This window comes from Onychostoma macrolepis, chromosome 22 (genome assembly GCF_012432095.1).
Source record: "Onychostoma macrolepis isolate SWU-2019 chromosome 22, ASM1243209v1, whole genome shotgun sequence".
Classification (NCBI taxonomy): Eukaryota; Metazoa; Chordata; class Actinopteri; order Cypriniformes; family Cyprinidae; genus Onychostoma; species Onychostoma macrolepis.
Window position 1 is genome coordinate 21,644,216 of NC_081176.1, and position 20,881 is coordinate 21,665,096.

A 20,881-nucleotide genomic window follows, 5' to 3' on the forward strand; every position below is an offset into this window, starting at 1 on the left:
ATATACATTATGAAAGCATCATCTATGAAGCATTTGGAAATTAAAAGACCCACAGGAACCAAAATGTATATATATATATATATATATATATATATTTCTTAACAGTCTTAAAGTAACGTTTCCACGTAACGTTCTGGTAATGGTCTGTTAGTTGGGTAAATGTAGCCTACTAGGCCAATTCTTTTTTCCAAACATTTGTTAGCTGTGTAGGCAATGTGACCCTGGACCACAAAACCGTTCATAAGTAGCACGGGTATATTTGTAATAGCCAAATAGTATTTAAAATAGTATTTTGTATTTGTCAAAATGATCATTTTTTCATTTATGTCAAAAATAATTAGGATATTAAGTAAAGATCAGATATTTTGTAACCATACATCAATGGAAAGCTTATTTATTCAGCTTTCAGGTGATATATAAATCTCCATTTCTAAAAATTGACCCTTATGACTGGTTTTGTGGTCCAGTGTCACATAGGGTGAATTCAGGTAAAGTGGGTCATTTAAATGTGATTGTACTGTGCTCAATGGGTTTGCACTTTCAGAGCATAACAATGGTTCTTAATTAAAGGGACACTATTTCTCTAAATGATAAAATAGTTTTGGTTGATGCAATATGACACTTCGACATAAGATTTTCATTTCTAAATTATAAGGTTGCTCACTAAAGTGAAACAAATATTATTGGGACAGGTCCTGCTGTTTTTGTTTCCACAGTTAACAGGGAATCAAATGCAAAGAACAAAATGTTTTAAAATTTGTTAGTTTTCTTGTAAGGTGTTGCTGGCCCACTTTGGCTGAATGTGTTAGATAAAGTGGGCCGGTGGGATTCAGGTAAAGTGGGCTGAGCTTTAACCTTCAGTAATTATACTCAAATTTCTTAAATAAATTGACATTCACTGGTTATTTTATAGTTGAAATATATTTTACTTTAATTTACTTTTTTAGAAAACAGAAATTAGTCTGCGGTCAGGAAATTCAAGTCAGAGATGCAAGAAAGGAAAGAGAGAATAGAAAGGAAGTCAAGGCATGAAGTTCAATCAGTGGAGTGAAGAAAGGATGAGAGGAGCAAAATGTATATGCAGAATATAAGGCTTTAAAATATGGACAAAATTAAAGTGCATTTAAAGTGTTTAGAGAACATTTTTACATATGGTTACCATTTTAAATGTTCCTCTTATTATTAATTTTTTTAGACTATTTGTTGTCGCTTGTGTTATGGTCACATTTTGTAGAGTTCATTTTATCAGTATTCTGATTTCATTCTGATATTCAGATTTAATCAAATGTAACGTCGACACAACATGTTCTTTCTGATAATATGTGTTAATAAATCATGTGTCTTTAACTAAGATGCAGAATAATTTTTGATAAATGATGGATGGCCCACTTTACCAGACCAGCTGGCCCACTTTACCTGAAAAGAAAGTTGCCTGGATTACATGACCTCAAATTGTTCATCGGTATATATCTGGCAAATAACACTTTATATGAACTGTATTCAAATTGAAATATTATAGCTGGTCCTTAAAGTTAACAAAAGTAAAAAAGAAAAAAAAAACATAGGTATCTAAATTATACTATTCACCCTATATGGGTTGTAGCCGTGTTCACACGTTTTAAAATAAGTTGGCTAGGTGTTCCCCTAACTTTGTAAAAATACATTTTGTCTCATAGCCTATATCAAATTTTCAGAGGTGTGTTCAAGCAGTCAACTAAAAATATTGCCAATGAATTTAAAACAGCCAATCTCAAACCATGCCCACACCAAAATAAATCTAAATACCTCGGTATTCACACATAGCCATAGTCTGTCTACTTGAAAATCAAACATGGTCAACGATTTAATATGACAGATAGCCTAAATGTAGTACAAATAATTAGCCAAGTCCATATTTATGTAATGTTACGCTATAAAAGTTTGTGTGTGTCATATTCAGTTTCTGTTGTGCCTCGGCTCAAAGTGCAGTGATTTGTTTGCGCAGGCGCGTCCCTCACTGTCAAGGTGTGGACGCGGCGAGAGCGCGAGTGGGAACACAGCGGCGTGCTTTTGGAAAAGGAGTGGATGCGTCTTCAAAAAACAGCCGGAAGGAGTGAACACCAGTCCGTTTTTACAAAAGCAATATGTGCACCAACGCGGCACTGCTGTCAGCCTTTGAAGTTCTCGATATATAAAGTCGTAAAGCTCTCGCGTCTTTCACAGTCACCTATGAGCTGAAGCGAAGTACGCAGAGCGCAGGTAGAAGAGCAGAGCCGGAAGAACTCGCATGACTGGTCGCGTTCGCTTTGTTTTGCTTCTTCCAAGTGGATTATCGCTGATATTAACACATAAATGAAGTGAGATTTAAAGTGATAGTTTTAAAGTGCGTCCGAGCTAAAGAAATTATGACGGACTTGAGGAAAAATAAACTCTTCGTCCTGGTGGACGTGTTGTGTGTTGTTGTAGGTAAGCGAGTTCAATGTTTCACCGTTCATTGCCCTGATTTGAAGTTCATTTCTGAACTTGCTAGTTGTTGGTTGAATGCTCCTGTATTCCTTTCTTCCATGTGGTTTGTCTATTTTAACAATATGGGCTATTACTGGGTTGTTGACAAAAAAGAAGACCTTTTTAAAATTGGATTTGTATTGTAAGGTAAATTGGCAACTGTAAATGTAAAGGAGACCATTAGATGGTCAACTGCATTTAAATCAAGCTTTAATTCTCTTGATGTTTTTTTTAATCAGTTTATCTTTTCCCATAACCTTGCATAAGCACACAACCTTGCAAAACTGCCTTGGTTACAATCTTACTTATCGTAAAACGCAAATGTGTTAGGCCATGTTCAAAGTGTCACGATAAGGGGCCTGTCTTGAGAAGATTTTCATGTTTAAATATGTATTTGGAGGTGTGTTCTGTGTGTTTACAAATGGAGTTGCATTCGTCCTGGCTTCTTTTCCTGGATTTTGCAAGTTCAGGAAGCTGAGTATTTGTTTATGGAAATGCGATCCAAGCCTGTCGTGTTTCCCACAGTGTTTGGCAGCCTGTCGTGCCACAGAAATGTTCCTTTTCTTGCATTTTTGGCTTTATTCAGGGCTTTGCTTGCAGACCAACCATGAGACAAACCCAATGACCATACACATCCTAACATAGTACCCATTATGGAAGATTCGACTTGCCTCAGTGCTGAAGTGAGTGCGAAACAGCTTGACCATTACTTCCTTTGGAAACGCTGTGTTTTTCTATACTGCATGAGGTAACCCTGCTGTGACGTTGGGGATATGAAGTTTCTGCACCTGCCCTTTGAAGTCCTTTATTGTGTCTGTGTTCTCCAACCTCCAGCGTTGGATTTCATGAGGGCTAGAACTTGCCCTAGGCACGATCCTTCACCTTTAGTCTCAGACTACACCTTTACCACGGTGCACATCTAGATGAAGCGACTGATTTGAAGTTGTCTGTCCATGTTGTGGACTGGGATGGGCAGTATTGTCTTAGTCATATGCTCTTTTCATAGGCTTTTGAAATGCTATTTTTAACAAATGTTTCAATGTAATGTCAAGACTAAAACTATTAAAAAATGTTTTTGTTAATTGAAATTAAGCTGAATTAAAAAATAATAAATATTTGACAGAAAACTAAAGCTTAAAGAGCACTAAAATGTTTACTTGGCAACTTAATAAAGTAAGTTTAAGTACTAAAATGACAAACTAAATCAAGTATAAATTAAAGACAAATACAAATATTTTTTTATTAAAGTAATAAAAGTATTGAAATGAAAACTGAAAATATAAATACAACAATCAATAAATAATTAAATAAATGATGAATAAATACAATAATAGTATATAAATAATACTAAAATAACATTGTGTTGTAACCATCAAGTAAAAAACACATTTCCCCAAAACGTTTTTAAACATTTCAAGGTAATTTTTCTTTTTACAAATAACACCACATGACATTATTGGTTCTCGGATGCTTTTGAAATGTTTACACAAAAAGACCATTAATATTTTTCCTACTTAACAGAATAATTTACAGAAAATTTAAATTCTGTCATTAATACAAACCGCATTAACGAATTTCCAATTAGTTTTTCAAATTGGTCAGGTTTCTGATAAAGATTCATGTATGGAAATAAAGGCACATCTGAGAAAATATCTAGTTCTCATTCAGTGTCGCCCATAACTACATATGAGTGTGTATGCGTAATTTGGTTTCTGATTGATCTACAAGGACATAAAAGAGAGCTCAAATTTGAGACACTTGGCCTTGAGCTAACGAAAGCAAGCACAGGTGGAATTATTCAGTCATTTCCAAATAAATATCAGCCCCTCCGATTACTTTAGAAACAACAGAAAGTCCCAGAGTCCGGTAGAGTTCAGCTACTGGAGAATTTCTGTAAGTGTTTCTGGGCAGTAATAATCTTTCACAGCCCTGAATTTGACATTCAATCCAGCCCACCACCCTCTGCTTCTCTTTTCCTTCTAAGTGAACTTTCCCTCCACACAAACAGTCTGGCTTTTGCTTTAGCTCACAGGCTAACATTGTGTATTTTACTGGTCCCTCTATGCTGGTGTTCTTTATGATTTTTACATTATCAATCATTGAGTATTTACAAAAATAATACTTGGCAGATAATATTCAGCGTCTATTCGAGTCAAAGCTGCAAGATCAGTGTTTTACTAAGCTTATCTGTTTATCAAGCCAAGCTTTTGGCCCAGTACTGAAGGACTTTCCAGGCCTTTTTTTTTTTCAGGAGCTCATTTAATAAAGCACTTTATTTAATAACTAATATTTTAAGGCACAGTTTCTTGTTTTAGCAGACCCCTTTATACATTTAATTTATTGGCATTTTGTAATAAAAAAAATAAAAAAACTATAATTGTTATATTGCTTACAGGGCCTGTATGCAAATGCCTTTATCCAAAGTGACTTACAGATGAAGAATGTTACAAAGAGTGATTCATACAAAGAAGTTATGAAACATGAATGCCGCAATAAAACATTTCTTCAGTAAAGTACAAGCTAGAGCAGACATGTAGTTTACACAAACCCATAATTTTTTTTCATGGGTGAAATGCTTATATATATATATATATATTACACACACACACACAGTGCTGCTTGTAAGTTTGTGAACCCTTTAGAATTTTCTATATTTCTGCATAAATATGACCCAAAACATCGTCAGATTTTCATATAAGTCCTGAAAGTAAACACAGAGAACCGAATCAAACAAGTGAGAGAAAAATATTTTCTTTGTCATTTATTTATTGAGAAAAATGATCCAGTTCTTCTTTCTTATCCAAAGCGACTTACGGTGCATTCAGGCTATACTTTTTTTTTTATAATTTTTTTTTTTTTATCATCAGTGTGTGTGTTCGCTGGGAATTGAACCCACAACCTTTTGCGCTGCTAATGCAATGCTCTACCACTGAGACACAGGAACACCATCTCTTACATATCTGTGTGTTACAAAAGTATGTGAATCTTTGCTTTCAGTATCTGGTGTGACCCCCTTTTGCTGCAGTAACTGAAGGTAAAGATTCTTGTAAATGCTGATCAGTCCTGCACAATAACATGTAGGAGTTTTAGCCCATTCCTCAGTGCAGAACCACTTCAACTTTGTGATGTTGGTGGGTTTCCTCCTATGAACTGCTTGCTTATGTCCATCCACAACATTTTAATTGGATTAAGGTCTGGACTTTGACTCAGCCATTCCAAAACATTGACTTTCTTCTTTAACCATTTTTGGTAGAATGACTTGTGTGCTTGTGGTTGTTGTCTTGCTGCGTGACCCACGTTCTCTTGAGACTCTGTTCTTAAACAGATGTCCTGACGTTTTCCTTTAGAATTTGCTGCTATAATTCAGAATTCATTGTTCCATCAATGATGGAAGGCTGTCCTGGCCAAGATGCAGCAAAACAGGCCCAAGCCATGATACTACCACCACCATGTTTCACAGATGGGATAAGATTCTTAAGCTAGAATGCAGTGTGTTCTTTTCTCGGAACATAATAGCTTCTCATTTAAACCAATAAGTTCTATTTTGGATTCATCCATCCATTAAACCTTTCTCCAATAGTCCTCTGGCTTGTCCACATGATCTTTAGCAAGCAATTTTCTTTTTGGAGAACAGTGGCTTTCTTCTTGCAGCTCTGCCATGCACATCATGGTTGCTCAGTGTTCTCCTGATGGTGGGCTCATGAACATTAACATTAGACAATGTGAGAAAGGCTTTTAGTTTCTTAGAAGTTACCCTGGGAACTTTTGCAACCTTGCAGACTATTACACGTTCTGCTTTGGAGTGATCTTTGTTGGTCGACCACTTCTCGGGAAGGTAACAGTGGTCTTGAATTTCCTCCATTTGTACACAATCTGTCTGACTGTGGATTTGTGGAGTCCAAACACTTTAGAGATGGTTTTGTAACCTTTTCTAGCCTGATGAGCAACATCAACTCTTTTTTCGAGATCCTCAGTCATCTCCTTTGTTCGTGACATGATTCACTTCCACAAACATGATCAGACTTTGATAGATCCCTGTTCTTTGAATAAAACAGGTCACGTACTGACATTTGATAGTCATTGCACTGACTGAAAACACTTCCGCACAGATGGACTCTAATTTCACCTTTAAAGTAACTGCTAATCCAAGAGATTCACATACTTTTGCCACTCACAGATATGCAATATTGGATCATTTTTCTGAATAAATGACAAAGAAAATATTTGTCTCATTTGTTTGATTGGCTTCTCATTGTCTACTTTCAAGACTTGTGCAAAAATCTGATTATGTTTTGAGTCATATTTATGCAGAAATATAGAAAATTCGAAAGGGTTCACAAACTTTCCAGCAGCACTATATATAATATATATGCACTCACCAAGCCTATTAAAATACAGTTAAAAACACTAATATTGTGAAAAATTATTACAATTTTAAATAACTGTTTTTGTTTTAATATTTTTATTTTATCTGATGTTATCAAAGCTGAATTTTCAGTCTTGGGTATCACATGATCTTTCAGAAATCATTCTGTGGTCCCTTTGTGTTCAAGAAACATTTATTATCAATGTTGAAATGGAGGAAATTCAATTTAATGCATCCTTGCTAAATGAAAGTATACATCTTTAAAAAAATAAATGAAATTGAACAATAGTTTTTAGAAACATTTTAGAATTTACATTTGTTTAAACAAAAAAAAAAAAGTGACTCTGCTTTTCAGGTAGAATTGGGAAAATTAGCATCATAGCATTGTGCAATAACCAGACATATTGCCTGACTAATTCCCTACTGGCGAAATAATATGGGAAAATGACAAGCAAAGGTTTAGGCTGTAGGAGCTGCATTATATTTCAGGTCTTGGTTAAACTTGTTCAGAAAGGTCTGCGTGAGATGGCAGTTGCAACATCAACAAAATTGTTCAGATATTGGTCACATCATGAGACTTTTAACACAGTGATGCTGTTCCATTAATCACAGAAACCTTCTTTAAAGCAAAACTATTTTGCTAAACACTACTAGTGGACAAGTTAGCCAGTTTCCCACACAATGTTATATATTTCCGTAGATTTCAAGAGCGTAAATCAAACACTAGCATTAGCGTGGGGAGGTAGAGGGCTGGGACTTGTAGACTCTGGTGTATGGCGAAAGAGAAGAGGAGGAGGGTGGGCGTTTCTTCTTGAAGTAGGATTCCAGACTCTCCTGCGAGGCTGTACGCTCAGCACATAGCTTCCAAATGAGTCAGGCGGCCTTGCCAAACTACAGCTCAGGGAGTGCTGCCGGCAGACAGACCGCCCTCAAAACTCTCACTTAAGGGGCGACAGGGTTGTATTTTCGTAACACTTATGATGGTACTCCAAAAAACCCACAAAGAAAGTCAAGAACATCTCATTTTCATCTTCAGAGTAGAAACAGAACGTGATCGTTGTGGGTTCGGCTCGTATGAACTGGGCTTCGAATGTTGAGATGAAGCCAGAGTGGATCAAGTCTGGTGTTGAAAGCTGAGGGTATTTGTTAATAATGCACCTTGAAACAAGTTAGGATACAAGATAAGTCAGTAAAAACATAGGGTGTGTTTGATAATGAAAGGTGGTGAACCAATGTTAGCGTGAAGGTCAAAGCCGACCCTAATAAAATAAGCTACTCCCTGTAGCCAAAACCAAAGACAAGATTTCTCTTTTTTTTTTCTTCTTTTTTTTTTTTTTAAATGACTCAATGGGTTTTTCGCCAGGGTTTTTTTTGTTTTTGTTTCATTGGAAATGCACCAACTCATGCATCCTTGAAACTGCAAGCAGTGCAATTCAGATTTACTGTAAATGTATGAGCTAAATGCTCTCATAATTTCAGTTTCTTGGACCAACATCATCATGCCAGTGTTAGGAAAGCTACACTGTAAAAATGAGTTTTCGAAGCTGATTTTTCTTTGTAATTATCTATTTACTGAGTCAATTTCTGACTGAAAATAGTTTCAAAGTAAACCGTGCACCAAATTTCTTTTGTGTACTTTGAAACGTTCCAAGTAGTTAAGTTACAGTAAAACTACGTTCTTAACGGGACAGTTCACCCAAAAATGAAAATTCTGTCTTTAATTACTCATGTCGTTTCAAACCTTTTGAGACCTTCGGAACACAAATTAAGATGATTTTAATGAAAATCCTAGAGCCTTCTGACCCTGCATAGACCGCAGTGCGACTACCACATTCAAGGCCCAGAAAGGTAGTAAGGACATTATTAAAATAGTCCATGTGACATCAGTGGTTCAACTGTAATGCTATGAAGCTACAAGAATACTTTTTGTGTGCAAAGAAAACAAATACTAAAATAACAACTTATTTTAGCTTGTTGTAAAGCGATTTGAGCCACTGAATGGTAAAGTTAAAGGAAAAGTTCACTTGAAACTAAAAAATGTGCCATTGTTAACTCTCCCTAAATTACTTTGTTTTCTATGGAATTAAAAAGGTGTAATTTTGAGCATAATGTCAAAGCTGCTCCATGCAATGACCACAGATTCTCACACATATATGGAAGATTTGGAATATATAAGTCATATAAACTGCTTTTGTAATGTGTATTCTTTGTCTTTAGTGGAGCTGTTTCTGGTCCCCATTCATTTTTATTGTGTCCAGACATTCTGATGAACGTCTATTTAAATGTTCAGCGTAAGAAAGAAAATCTTCAGAATAACATGAGCGTGAGTAAACAACAGAATTTTATTTAGCTGTGAACATTTCCTTTTGTGTACTGAATGAAACTGCTAGTTTCGTCCAGTAATGGCTCTGGCGTTCCTCCAGTGGTGTGAAGGGAAGTGTAACTGTTTCAAACTCAGATTGCCAGCAATTATCCCACATACCGTAACTGCACATCAGTTTGAACCAAATAAAGCAACAATCCGTTCTGCCCTTCGTGTTTATAGTGTTCACGAAGGAGTGGGAGGATACTCTAAACAAAGAGAGAAACATGAATGAGGTGGAGACTATAGGAGCGGCAAGCTCATTTTTGTCTGTGGGACTGGCAAAAGGACGACAAAGGATGTAAATCTTCAGTCCGGTTCAGCAATCGCCAACCCTAATTATCTCCTCGCCCTCTCGGTTAAGTCACCATGTTGCTTTGTTGCAGTTTCTTGAAATGCTGCAGTGACCTTAAATTTTTTTTTCTCTCCCATATTAGGAGCTCATAGATGAGAAGTCCGACATCATTTGATCACCCTCATGTTGTTTCAAACCCATCTTATGTAGGGCTGTCACTAAAATAATTTTGGTAATCGAATAATCGGATGATTCTGACGATTAATCGAGTAATCGGATAATTTTTCGTGGTAATAGAATAGACTTTAAAATGACTTAAAATACATATATAATAGCAATGAGGCAATTATAATTGGTTCAAATAAAATATCAAAAGAAAGTCAGTTAAACAGTTAAAATACATAATGTAATAAAACAATATAATTCTAAGTTATGTACATATTATTTCAAATGCCAACGACCTAGCGATTGTTTTTACACTTTACAACGCAATCTAATCCTTGTTTAATATCGAAATGACATTTCATTCAAATGTCCACTTAAAGCGTCACTTCGGGTACTTTGCGGGTTAATAGACACAGGCAAAATGCAATCAAGAATTTTTTAATTTTTTTTATCAAGTACTCAAATTTAATTGAGGAATCACGACAGCCCTAAATCATATGACTTGGCAAGACTTTGAATATAGAGCACAAGTTGTATGGACTATTTTAATTTGGACCCCATCCATTTTCATTGCATGCAAGAGAGAAGTGTGAACATTCTTAAACTACTTTTTTCAAGGAAAAACTACCCGATTGTAAGCAAATGACGACAGAAGTTTTATTTTTAGCTAAATGTTTAGTTAAGAGCTAGAGTGCATTGCGTTTACTTGCGTAGCATGAAGAAGAAGAAAAAAGCATAAAAAGACCTCATACCAAAACAGGGTCCCTTAATGTTTTACAGGAAATTTCACTTCCTGTACCTTCAAATGGAACTAATTTGTTTCAGGGAATGGTTGATGGGTGACGGCTGGCAGCAGTTGAGACGAGGTTCGTTTTTCCTTAAGTGCTGCCCCTATACTGCAATGTGTTGGGTGTCAAGCACGACTGACTTCAAGCACATCTCGCTCTCTCACTTCTTCGTGCCACATCTCTCCCTGCAGTCCTGTTTCGTTGCGTAATTACACGACCTCCGAGCTCGCACCTGCCAACTGAGGCCTTGAACTCAAACCGTTTGAAGCTCTTCCACGTTGACCACGTTTAATGTACCTTTCACTGACTTAATTCCCTGGGTACACAGTCTGGAAAATATTTTGTGAGTAATACTGATGAATTTAACTGAGAACCAGAATATACAGCTCAGCCTTTTTAAATGTAAAGCTGACAGATTTTAGACTTGGTTCTCAAAATGTCTTGATGTTTTGATTGTGTTTGTCATTAGTCAATGACAGTTTGAAATAAAAAAGTACTTCTCTGGGTGAGATCTTTCAGTTTTCCATCTTGCAATTTTACCCGTCCTTTTGTTTTCTAATAACATGTCTCAACGGTTGAAAAGTTTGGAGGGGAAAAGGGAAAAATGAGACTCTGTTTTATTGGGCTTTCATTTTCATTTGTTTGGAGTGTATTCAGCTGGCAAACATACAGAAAAGGCAATCCAAGCTCAGCTCCAGATCCTCAAAGTGTCTGAATCTCAATGGAGTGATAAAACTGCTTTGGGGTCTCCCTCAGCAGGATGGTCTATGAGACCTGAGGGAAAGTTTCTTTTTCTTGCATTGTTTGTAAGGAATAAATCTCCTTAATGGAAACAAAAATACAAGTTTCCATTCAGTAAACAATTTTTAGCAAGTGGATCACATAATTTTGAGCTAACTACACAGAAAAAGTCTTAGATCTTTGAGTTCAGCTCATGAAAAATGAGTTTATAATTTTGTTCAATGTACACAAAAGGCCCATTTCTCTCAAATATTGTTCACAAATCTGTCTAAATCTGTGTTAGTGAGCACTTCTCCTTTGCCGAGATACTCCATCCACCTCACAGGTGTGGCATATCAAGATGCTGATTAGACAGCATGATTATTGCACAGGTGTGCCTTAGGCTGGCCACAATAAAAGGTCACTCTAAAATATTTTGGGGGTCTAGGGGGGTCCGAAAACCAGTCAGTATCTGGTGTGACCACCATTTGCCTCACGCAGTGCAACACATCTCATTTGCATAGAGTTGATCAGGTTGTTGATTGTGGCCTGTGGAATGTTGGTCCACTCCTCTTCGATGGCTGTGCGAAGTTTCTGGATATTGGCAGGAACTGGAACACGCTGTCGTATACGCCGATCCAGAGCATCCCAAACATGCTCAATGGGTGACATGTCCGGTGAGTATGCTGGCCATGCAAGACCTGGGATGTTTTCAGCTTCCAGGAATTGTGTACAGATCCTTGCAACATGAGGTGATGGTCGTGGATGAATGGCGCAACAATGGGCCTCAGGATCTCGTCACGGTATCTCTGTGCATTCAAAATGCCATCAATAAAATGCACCTGTGTTCGTTGTCCATAACATACGCCTGCCCATACCATAACCCCACCGCCACCATGGGCCACTCGATCCACAACATTGACATCAGCAAACCGCTCACCCACACAACGCCATACACTCTGTCTGCCATCTGCCCTGTACAGTGAAAAACGGGATTCAACCATGAAGAACACCTCTCCAAAGTGCCAGATGCCATCGAATGTGAGCATTTACCCACTCAAGTCGGTTACGACGACAAGCATGCAGATGGGCTTCCCTGAGACGGTTTCTGACAGTTTGTGCAGAAATTCTTTGGTTATGCAAACCGATTGTTGCAGCAGCTGTCCGGGTGGCTGGTCGCAGATGATCTTAGAGGTGAAGATGCTGGATGTGGAGGTCCTGGGCTGGTGTGGTTACACGTGGTCTGCGGTTGTGAAGCCGGTTGGATGTACTGCCAAATTCTCTGAAACGCCTTTGGAGACGGCTTATGGTAGAGAAATGAACATTCAATTCAGCTCTGGTGGACATTCCTGCAGTCAGCATGCCAATTGCACGCTCATTCAAAACTTGCGACATCTGTGGCATTGTGATGTGTTATAAAACTGCACATTTTAGAGCGGCCTTTTATTGTGGCTAGCCTAAGCCACACCTGTGCAATAATCATGCTGTCTAATCAGCATCTTGATATGCCACACCTGTGAGGTGGTTGGAATATCTCGGCAAAGGAGAAGTGCTCACTAACACAGATTTAGACAGATTTGTGAACAATATTTGAGAGAAATAGGCCTTTTGTGTAAATAAAAAAAGTCTTGGATCTTTGAGTTCAACTCATGAAAAATGGGGGCAAAAATAAAAGTGTTGCGTTTATAATTTTGTTCAGTGTAGTTAGCTAGTGAACAGTTTAAGGCAGTGGTCACCAAACTTGTTACTGGAAGGGCTGGAGTCCTGCAGAGTTTAGCTCCAACCCTAATCAAACACACCTGAAGCAGCTAATCAAAGTCTTGCTTGGTATACTTGAAACTTCAAGGCAGGTGTGTTGAGGCAAGTTGGAGCTAAACTATGCAGGACACTGGCCCTCCAGGACAGACTCTGGTGACCCCTGGTTTAAGGTAATGTACCAATTTTTGTTTTCTTTTAATATAACAATATAACATTTGTAAATATGTTTTGGGGGGAAAAAACTACTTTTTGTGAGGTGCAAAAGAAAATAAAACATCTGTAAATGTTTTTATTTTTTTGGTTTGTAAGGTGCAAGACAAAAGAAAATACATATTTGTAAATATAAAAAAAAAATAGTTTTGTAGAGTGCAAAACAAACACTTTTAGAGAATTTTTCAAAAGTTTTTGTTTTGAAAGGTGCAAAACAGTTAGTAGAGGTCAACCGATTGATCGGTTTTGCAGATTAATCGGCACCAATAGTTGATTGGTGTAACTATCGGCTTTTGGCAAAAATGCATGCCGATAGTTTTCTGGGTCGTGTCAGTTGCTGGAGCTTCTGGGAAATGTTCGCTGTCATTATACAGTGCAAGAGCGGCCTCTAGAGGCGGAAATCAGAAATTACCGATGCCTTGTGTTGTTTGTTTTGACACGTGAGGCTGCGCACTACACAGAGTGGGAAACTTTAGATGTGGATTTAAATGCAGCCATCAGAAAATCCTGCTGCACCATATTGCCATTCACATAGTTTTCCATTAAATTACATTATATTTGTCCCAAATAATTGTTAATGTACATAATGACTTCAGATCGCGCTCTTTCTAACTGCTTTGTTTTTTAAATGCCGAACTTCAAATTCATCTATGCCACTTTGTTCATCCCTGAAGTAAACTTTTGCAATCGGGGTGTCATACTTCTAGACGTTCTTTTGTCTGGTGTGCGACTGCCATATTTTTATTGTTTTGATTAGATAATCATCAAGTGTTGTAACATAGAAGCAAATAAAGTGTGAGAGTATACATACATATCCATATAGATGTAATTTCAATGCTATGGCTTTTGTGTAAATGTAGATGGCCATCCTCAAAGGGTCATGAAACCCCGTTTTTAGCACTGGTTAGTTCTCACTACAGTTTTAAAAAAACACTAAAAATGGCATATAATGACAGCAGACACCTCTCAGCAGCTCCAGCAACTATCAGGTGATTAATTGTATTGGCCAGTTTGGTCCAACCTAACTATCAGTACGGGTAAAATCCTTTGACCTGGGGATACATTTTAACCTAATTGTGAATCATTACTCTAAACATTCAAAATTGTCTCTTCAATTACATATAACTTAATAATAATGACTGTTTTTTGGGGCAAAGTTACATGAGCGGTATTGTTTTAATAGTGCACTGCTGAGGAATGTCAGCTTCAAGGTTTGTCAGTGCATTATGTTTTGTGTGTGTTTGTCACTGTTCAGACCACAGTGTATGGACATACAGTGTCATTTCAAACACCATTGTTCTTTGTTTTTGAAAATACAAAGACACTTTTATTTGTTCTTAAGTGCTTCTATGATTCTATTACTCTTTGTCTGTTGTCATGACAACATGAAGCTACTTGTCTCAAGAATACACCAGAACTCAAAATGACTTATTTTGGACTTAAGTTGCACCATTGCATTTCAACATATTTTTCAGTGATTTAAGTTTCTAAACTTCTAGTGCCAAACTTTTAAATTGCATTAAATTTAAAGCGATTGGTAAATAAACTATTTTTCTCTCTCCCTATAAACTAACAACAAAAGATGAGTCTGAAGACTTCAAAAAACACCTACAAATGATTTTGTTTAACAAATCAAGACAAAAGTTTTGTTTGGTTAGGTGCAGAGCAAAAGAAAACAAACATTCGTCTGGAAAAACATTTAAAATAAAAATAAAACATTTGTTGTGTAAGGTGCGAGTTTGAGCTGCAATTTTGTATGAATGGTGCGCTATAGAAATGTTTTTAGAAGTATATTATGTAATTATTAACAAGCCCCTTATGTACAGATTATGAACTTCTTGTTTGTATATTTTTAATGGCCCTTGTAGAATAATATTGAACTTTTTTCAAATATGAAAACCGCCTTGGTGAAAGCAACTCCCTCATATTAAGCCCAGAGTTAAATTTGTGACAGACCTGACCGTCTGTCTCACAGATCCTCTTGTACATTGTAATACCACAGTGGTATAAATGGCACTTGAGCAGTTCTGGATTTGTGTGCTGGATTTTCATATTTAGACATACTGAGTCAACCAGAAGGTCCAGAATCATATTTAACTGCATGTTTTCCTGCTGGTGCATCTTTCTCAATCTCTACAGGTCCTTGGTGTTCATAGCATACCTAAAATATCTACACAAAATGCTATAGATCCCATTCAAGCAGCAGAATATTTTCATTTTGTGGCGGTAAAAATATGCAGACTTACTACAGCACTTTTATACATCCACTTTATCAATAGAAGATGGATTTACAGGAAGTAGCATTGTCATTACTGTTCTCTTGAGTTGCTGTGGTGTAGGATCACATGGTTGCCAAGTGATTTTGTAACATTTCCGAATGTCCCAAGGACATTTTCCATTCATTAAAGGATCATGCTGTGGCTACATCCAGACATATGCATCTCCAGCCACATCAGTTCCACCGACCAAGGCGTTGTGGAAAGGATGTCTGGGCTGTGGGTGTGTACGGTCGTGTTTATGGTATGGCTCACAACGTGTTTTGGGTTAAGATGGTGTGGTCAGGTGACTTCCTCATAGCTGTGGGATAAGTTTCCGTGTGACTTAGGAAAAAAGAGGTACTATAAATAGTCACTGCTTCCATGGCAGAATTCAGATGGTATTCTGAGAGTTATTAAAAAAATTAATTGAAAAATTGTGCTGCAGTTTCACGAAATCATCCATGATGCATAAATAACTGCTCCAGTTTTATTAGTTTTGTTGGTGTGTGTGTGTGTGTGTAAAGCATGTATAAATTCATGATTTAATAGATTGAAAATGTTTGTCATGAGAAAATGTTACAATGGATTTTTTTTGTTGTTGTTGTAATCATCTAACTGCTTTAACAATAACAAAAATATGATTATTCGCCCAATAATCAACAGAAATGTTTTATTGAATTATATTTAATTATAAAGTTATCAAATTTTTTTTTACATTTAATTTGATTTAGTAAAACAAGCATACCATGATTTATAAATATATTATGTAAATATATACGTTACATTATAATCTAAATATGAAATTGTTTTGGCATTAATGTAATTAGAAATGGTTAAAAGTATTTATTTTATTTTAAATATGACCCAGACAGGTTCTTGTCAGGTTTCAGGATATTTGCCATTTACATTCTCCACAATAAGTTGACATTTTTACGACGCATTATCGCTTTAAATCGCTTAAAATCGCTTAATTTATGTATTTATTGTTTGTTTGTCTCATTTCCTCTTTCCTGTAGCTTCTCTGCCCTTTGTGATAATGAATATTGCATCCCAGCCATACGTGCGGGGCATCTACTGCCAGGACGAGAGCATTAATTACCCTCTCAGACAAGACACAATCACCCACGTGACACTGGCTCTAGTCACCATCACCTGCACTATCATCATCGTGAGTCCCTCATTCATTGATCTCCATCATCCTTTCCATGATCTCATCATCCCATGAGTCACACGCGCTGATTCTCAACAAAGTGTCCGTTCATGACTCTGCACAGCAGAGGGTTTTATTATACACAACAACACAGCGTTATGTGCTCGTGGACTTGTTTGACATATTTATGACAAACCGTAAAAACCGATTAAACTGATGTAATCTTTGTCACAAGCTACAGGAATGCATATTTCTAAATATTTACCTCTTCTTTTCCTCTAGATATCGTCGGGTGAAGCATATCTGGTGTACAGCAAAAAAATTCACTCCAACTCTACCTTTAATCAATATGTGTCAGCCATATATAAGGTGCTGGGTGCCTTCCTGTTTGGGGGAGCTGTCAGCCAATCACTGACGGACTTGGCCAAGTACACCATTGGGCGACCACGGCCATATTTCTTAACAGTATGTGCTCCCAAAGTCTGCAAAGGATACGTGGCCGCGATAAACTGCACTGGCGACCAACGTGATGTAACTGAAGCCCGGTATGTTTCTCAGTGTAAATGTTTTTTAACGTCTTGATTTCGGTGAATTTCTTTTGAAACTATGTGATTTGTGTGTCGTAGGTTGTCCTTCTACTCGGGTCACTCCTCCTTTGGGATGTATTGCATGCTGTTTCTAGCGGTGAGTGCTATAGCAGCCAAATGCTAACATGTTAAACATTAAAAGGGGTCATGAACTGAGAAATCAAAATTCCCTTGATCTTTTCACATAAGACGTCATTGTACTATAAAAACATCCTGAACGTTTCAAAACTATCTTGTCAGTCTAAAAACAGCTTATATTGAAGCCAGTCTGCAAAAATGACAGGTTGTGGAATGTAGGACTCTATGATGTAATAGTGTGGCTAAACACCGCCTCCACAGAAGATGATCAACGCCTGCTTCTACATCACTGCCTGTATAGCCCCACCCACCGATTCGCGTATATAGTGTAAATAACGAGAGAGGCAAACGCAGGTCTTAAGAGAGTTAAACGTCCATCTATGATGGATGTAGGCTGTCAAACTATTCAATAATAGCAGTGGGTGTTTACTACGAGTCTACAATCTGTCACGTCTATTCAAACATTGGGTTCAGATGAGGGGGGTCAAAACAGGACAGAAAATAGCCTGTTACTTCTAAATTATTCGTTTTTTGATGTAAAAATCTTCATAACGTTATAAATGGACCTTAGAGAACAGTACAAATAATAATAAAAAAGGCAGTTCATGATCCCTTTAAACATTTAACACAAGTTTGGGGATGAGATTGTGTTTTGTGGCCAATAATAGCAGATGGGGGGGGAGTGTTCTTTCCACACAAAGATTTTGCATTGTTCGAATTGGACAGGCAACGACATTGACAAACTGGAACTAATTTAATGAAACTATCAGAGAACAGAACAAAAAAAAAACAATAAAAACTAATCTCTGAAATCAGCCAAGACGGGTTCTGCATCATTCTTGGTACAAAATGATTTCCTGATGAATTACAAAGCAAACGTACAAATCTTAAAGGCTGTTTAGAGAGCTCTCTGAGACAATGCTAAACTGTTAGCATTTATTTCCCAAAGGCTAAAAAAAAATTACAGCTGTTAGTTTTTTCTTTCTTTTGGTTTTCTAATCCTCTCAACAAATTAAGTCATTATTCCTCTAATGAAAGTCACCTCTTCTTCTTTTCTCTCACCAGTTCTATGTTCAGGCCAGATTGAATGCAAAATGGGCTCGTCTCCTGAGGCCCACTATCCAGTTCTTCCTGGTGGCCTTTGCCGTGTATGTAGGTTACACTCGTGTGTCTGATTATAAGCACCACTGGAGCGACGTGCTGGTGGGGCTCCTCCAGGGGGCGCTCATTGCAATTCTCACCGTAAGTTAACCCATTTTTCCTTTAAAGGGACAGTTTACCCAAAAAAATATCTAGAAGCTTCCTAAAAAAACTAAAAACCTCATTTCCAAAAAAAGCATAGCATTGTGATTTCATTACTGCATAGCTGCTAACAGTCATTGTCTCTTACAGGTGCGGTACGTAGCAAATTTCTTCAAGGTCCATCCTTATCCTGAGTGCTCAAGTCCAGAGACAGCGGACAGTGAGGAACAGAAACCAAGCTTACATTTAAGTGAGGTAGAGCACAATAACCATTTAGGCTATTCTGGACCTGTGTGAGAGAAATGAGGCCGAAAACTACATCTCCCACAAACCACTGGACTGACGGGAGGGGGCGGAGCAAGACTGCAATGCTCACAATGGTCCTCCTTGGAAAAAAAAAAGCTTTAGTGTCTCTGTTTCCTTTGAATGAGAGAGAACTTTTTATACATATTTAATCAATTTATTTTAATCAGAATGATTTGCCGAGGATGTTGAGGGGCCGGATTGATTTTTTTTTTTTTTTCCAAGTCTATACTGGACCAGGTTTTATACAAAGTCATGTACGGCATGTATAATCTTATTTGAATTGTAAATCTTACTGTTTTGTAAATAATGGCTTGCTTTTCTTAAATAATTTGATGACCCCAACAGAATCCGACATTGTCATTTAAAAATGTCATAAATCACTTTTGCTAATATTATGGGCCTTAGTAATTATATAGTAATCTGGACTGCAAATAGTGAATAATGTGAAAAAACTGCTAGGATATTTTTTTTTGTTCCCCTATGTTTAAAATTTAAACGCGAGATACCACTACAGCATCTGCATGCCTGTTTTGCTTCTTTTTATTTTCAATTTTTGCTTTTTAAAAAGCTGGCTTTATTGAACTTTTGAATTGTTGTGTGTTTGTCCAAATTCCTATTAAATATTTGTAATATTAATCTGCTTGTTGGTTGAGTACTGCATTTGTTATTTTTTTTAACATTTTCAGATTTCACTACCTTAAAGAATAAGGCTACGTTCACACTAGTGCATTTTCGTTTTAAAATGCATAATTTTTGCAATGGTTACGCCTGTTGTTTACTACTCCGGCGTTTTCGACCCATGAAAACTAAAACTTTTGAAAATGCTGCAGATCCTGTTTTAGTTTGAAAACTCCGGGGTTGCGTTTCTGTATAAACGGACCAAAACGGAGACTTTTGAAAACGATGGTGTGGCTGCCCACATTTGCTCTGCGTATCCTTGACAACCGTGTAAACGATAACACCTGCATGAATGGTCATGTGACATGATTTTTCAGTTGTGTAGTGTGGATGTAGATCATTTCTGAAACGCAGTGAAAATGCCGTTTTAAAACGAAAACCGTGTAAACAGGGCCTAAATAAGATGAAATGGAATCTGTTTTTATTACATTTGCATTCTACTGAAAAAAAAAAACATATTAGCATGGTACATTTAATGTTTGCAAATCCAGTTAGCATATTTTAATCCAGAAGTCTTATGTCAATAATATGTGTTTATGTAGGCATGAATTCAATCCACATGTAAACTTTAGTTTTACATACCGTAAAGGACATATCAGCCAGAAGTGGTTGTCAAACACTTTTGATCTTATTTGGTTTGCAAGTGTTTATTTTAGCCATGTTCTTATGGGCACTTTCCTGTCAGTTCAGCACTGCAGTAGCCAGGCATTTAATGTTGACCATTTATTCAGCCACAGCCATGACTACAAATGAGATGGTCAAAATTAGTTAATCAGCTTTCTTTCAAAATTAAATCTCAAGAGTTTAATTAGACCTCCAATTACAATTCAATGTCAAGGTGAAGAAACTGAGAAAGAAATGCATTGTTGAATACTCTTATTCTAATATTCAATCATTAAATAATAAATTCAAATTACACAATAGTATATGCACTCAGTGTGAGTGGGCAGATCTGTAGTTGCACATGCTCAGTTCACTATTTGTGTTATAACATAGGCTAGTAGGCACTGAAACCACTGGTCAGGATGGTAACAAAAAGCTTCCATCCTACCCTTGTGTTCCTAAACGGCAATGGTGTGACGACAACCTTCTAGCTTCTCTATATCATGTTGTGTTCCTTTTACCTCAAATGTAAGTTGTTATTTTGTGGGTTTCCATCTGGCCTGATTCCTCTCAGCTTATGCAAGAGTGGGCTTTAGAAGATGTCAAAGAAAGCCTAAGTTGTTCTAACACATTTAGCACCTTTATTCCTTTGGAGTTGATTTTAGGTCTATTGTCACATTACTGTGTTCAGAGCTATTTTAGCAATGCGTTGTTGGTATCTCCTCCAATAATTAATTTGTGCATCATTTTGTGTGAAAATGGCTCGGTTAGCTTGTCACATTCCGCAAAAATTCCTCTGTCAGTTGTTTTGCACTTTGCACGTTGATTTAC

At 37.0% G+C, this 20,881-nt stretch overlaps 1 protein-coding gene across 1 annotated transcript; it reads left to right on the forward strand.

Annotated features, from left to right (window-relative positions):
• The first annotated feature begins 1,959 nt into the window (after window positions 1-1,959).
• On the forward strand, window positions 1,960-19,405 carry plpp2b (phospholipid phosphatase 2b). The gene is made up of 6 exons (XM_058761811.1): window positions 1,960-2,445; window positions 16,423-16,574; window positions 16,839-17,101; window positions 17,183-17,240; window positions 18,287-18,463; window positions 18,614-19,405. The coding sequence occupies exons 1-6, from the start codon at window positions 2,385-2,387 to the stop codon at window positions 18,758-18,760; spliced, it is 858 nt and encodes a 285-aa protein (XP_058617794.1). The 5' UTR covers window positions 1,960-2,384; the 3' UTR covers window positions 18,761-19,405.
• Window positions 19,406-20,881: the final 1,476 nt, after the last annotated feature.

Coding starts and splice junctions, on each gene's coding strand:
- plpp2b (XM_058761811.1), top strand. CDS start 2,385: ATGACGGACTTGAGGAAAAATAAACTCTTCGTCCTGGTGGACGTGTTG. Junction 17,102..17,182: donor CGTGATGTAACTGAAGCCCG/GTATGTTTCTCA, acceptor TGTGTGTCGTAG/GTTGTCCTTCTACTCGGGTC. Junction 18,464..18,613: donor CGCTCATTGCAATTCTCACC/GTAAGTTAACCC, acceptor TGTCTCTTACAG/GTGCGGTACGTAGCAAATTT.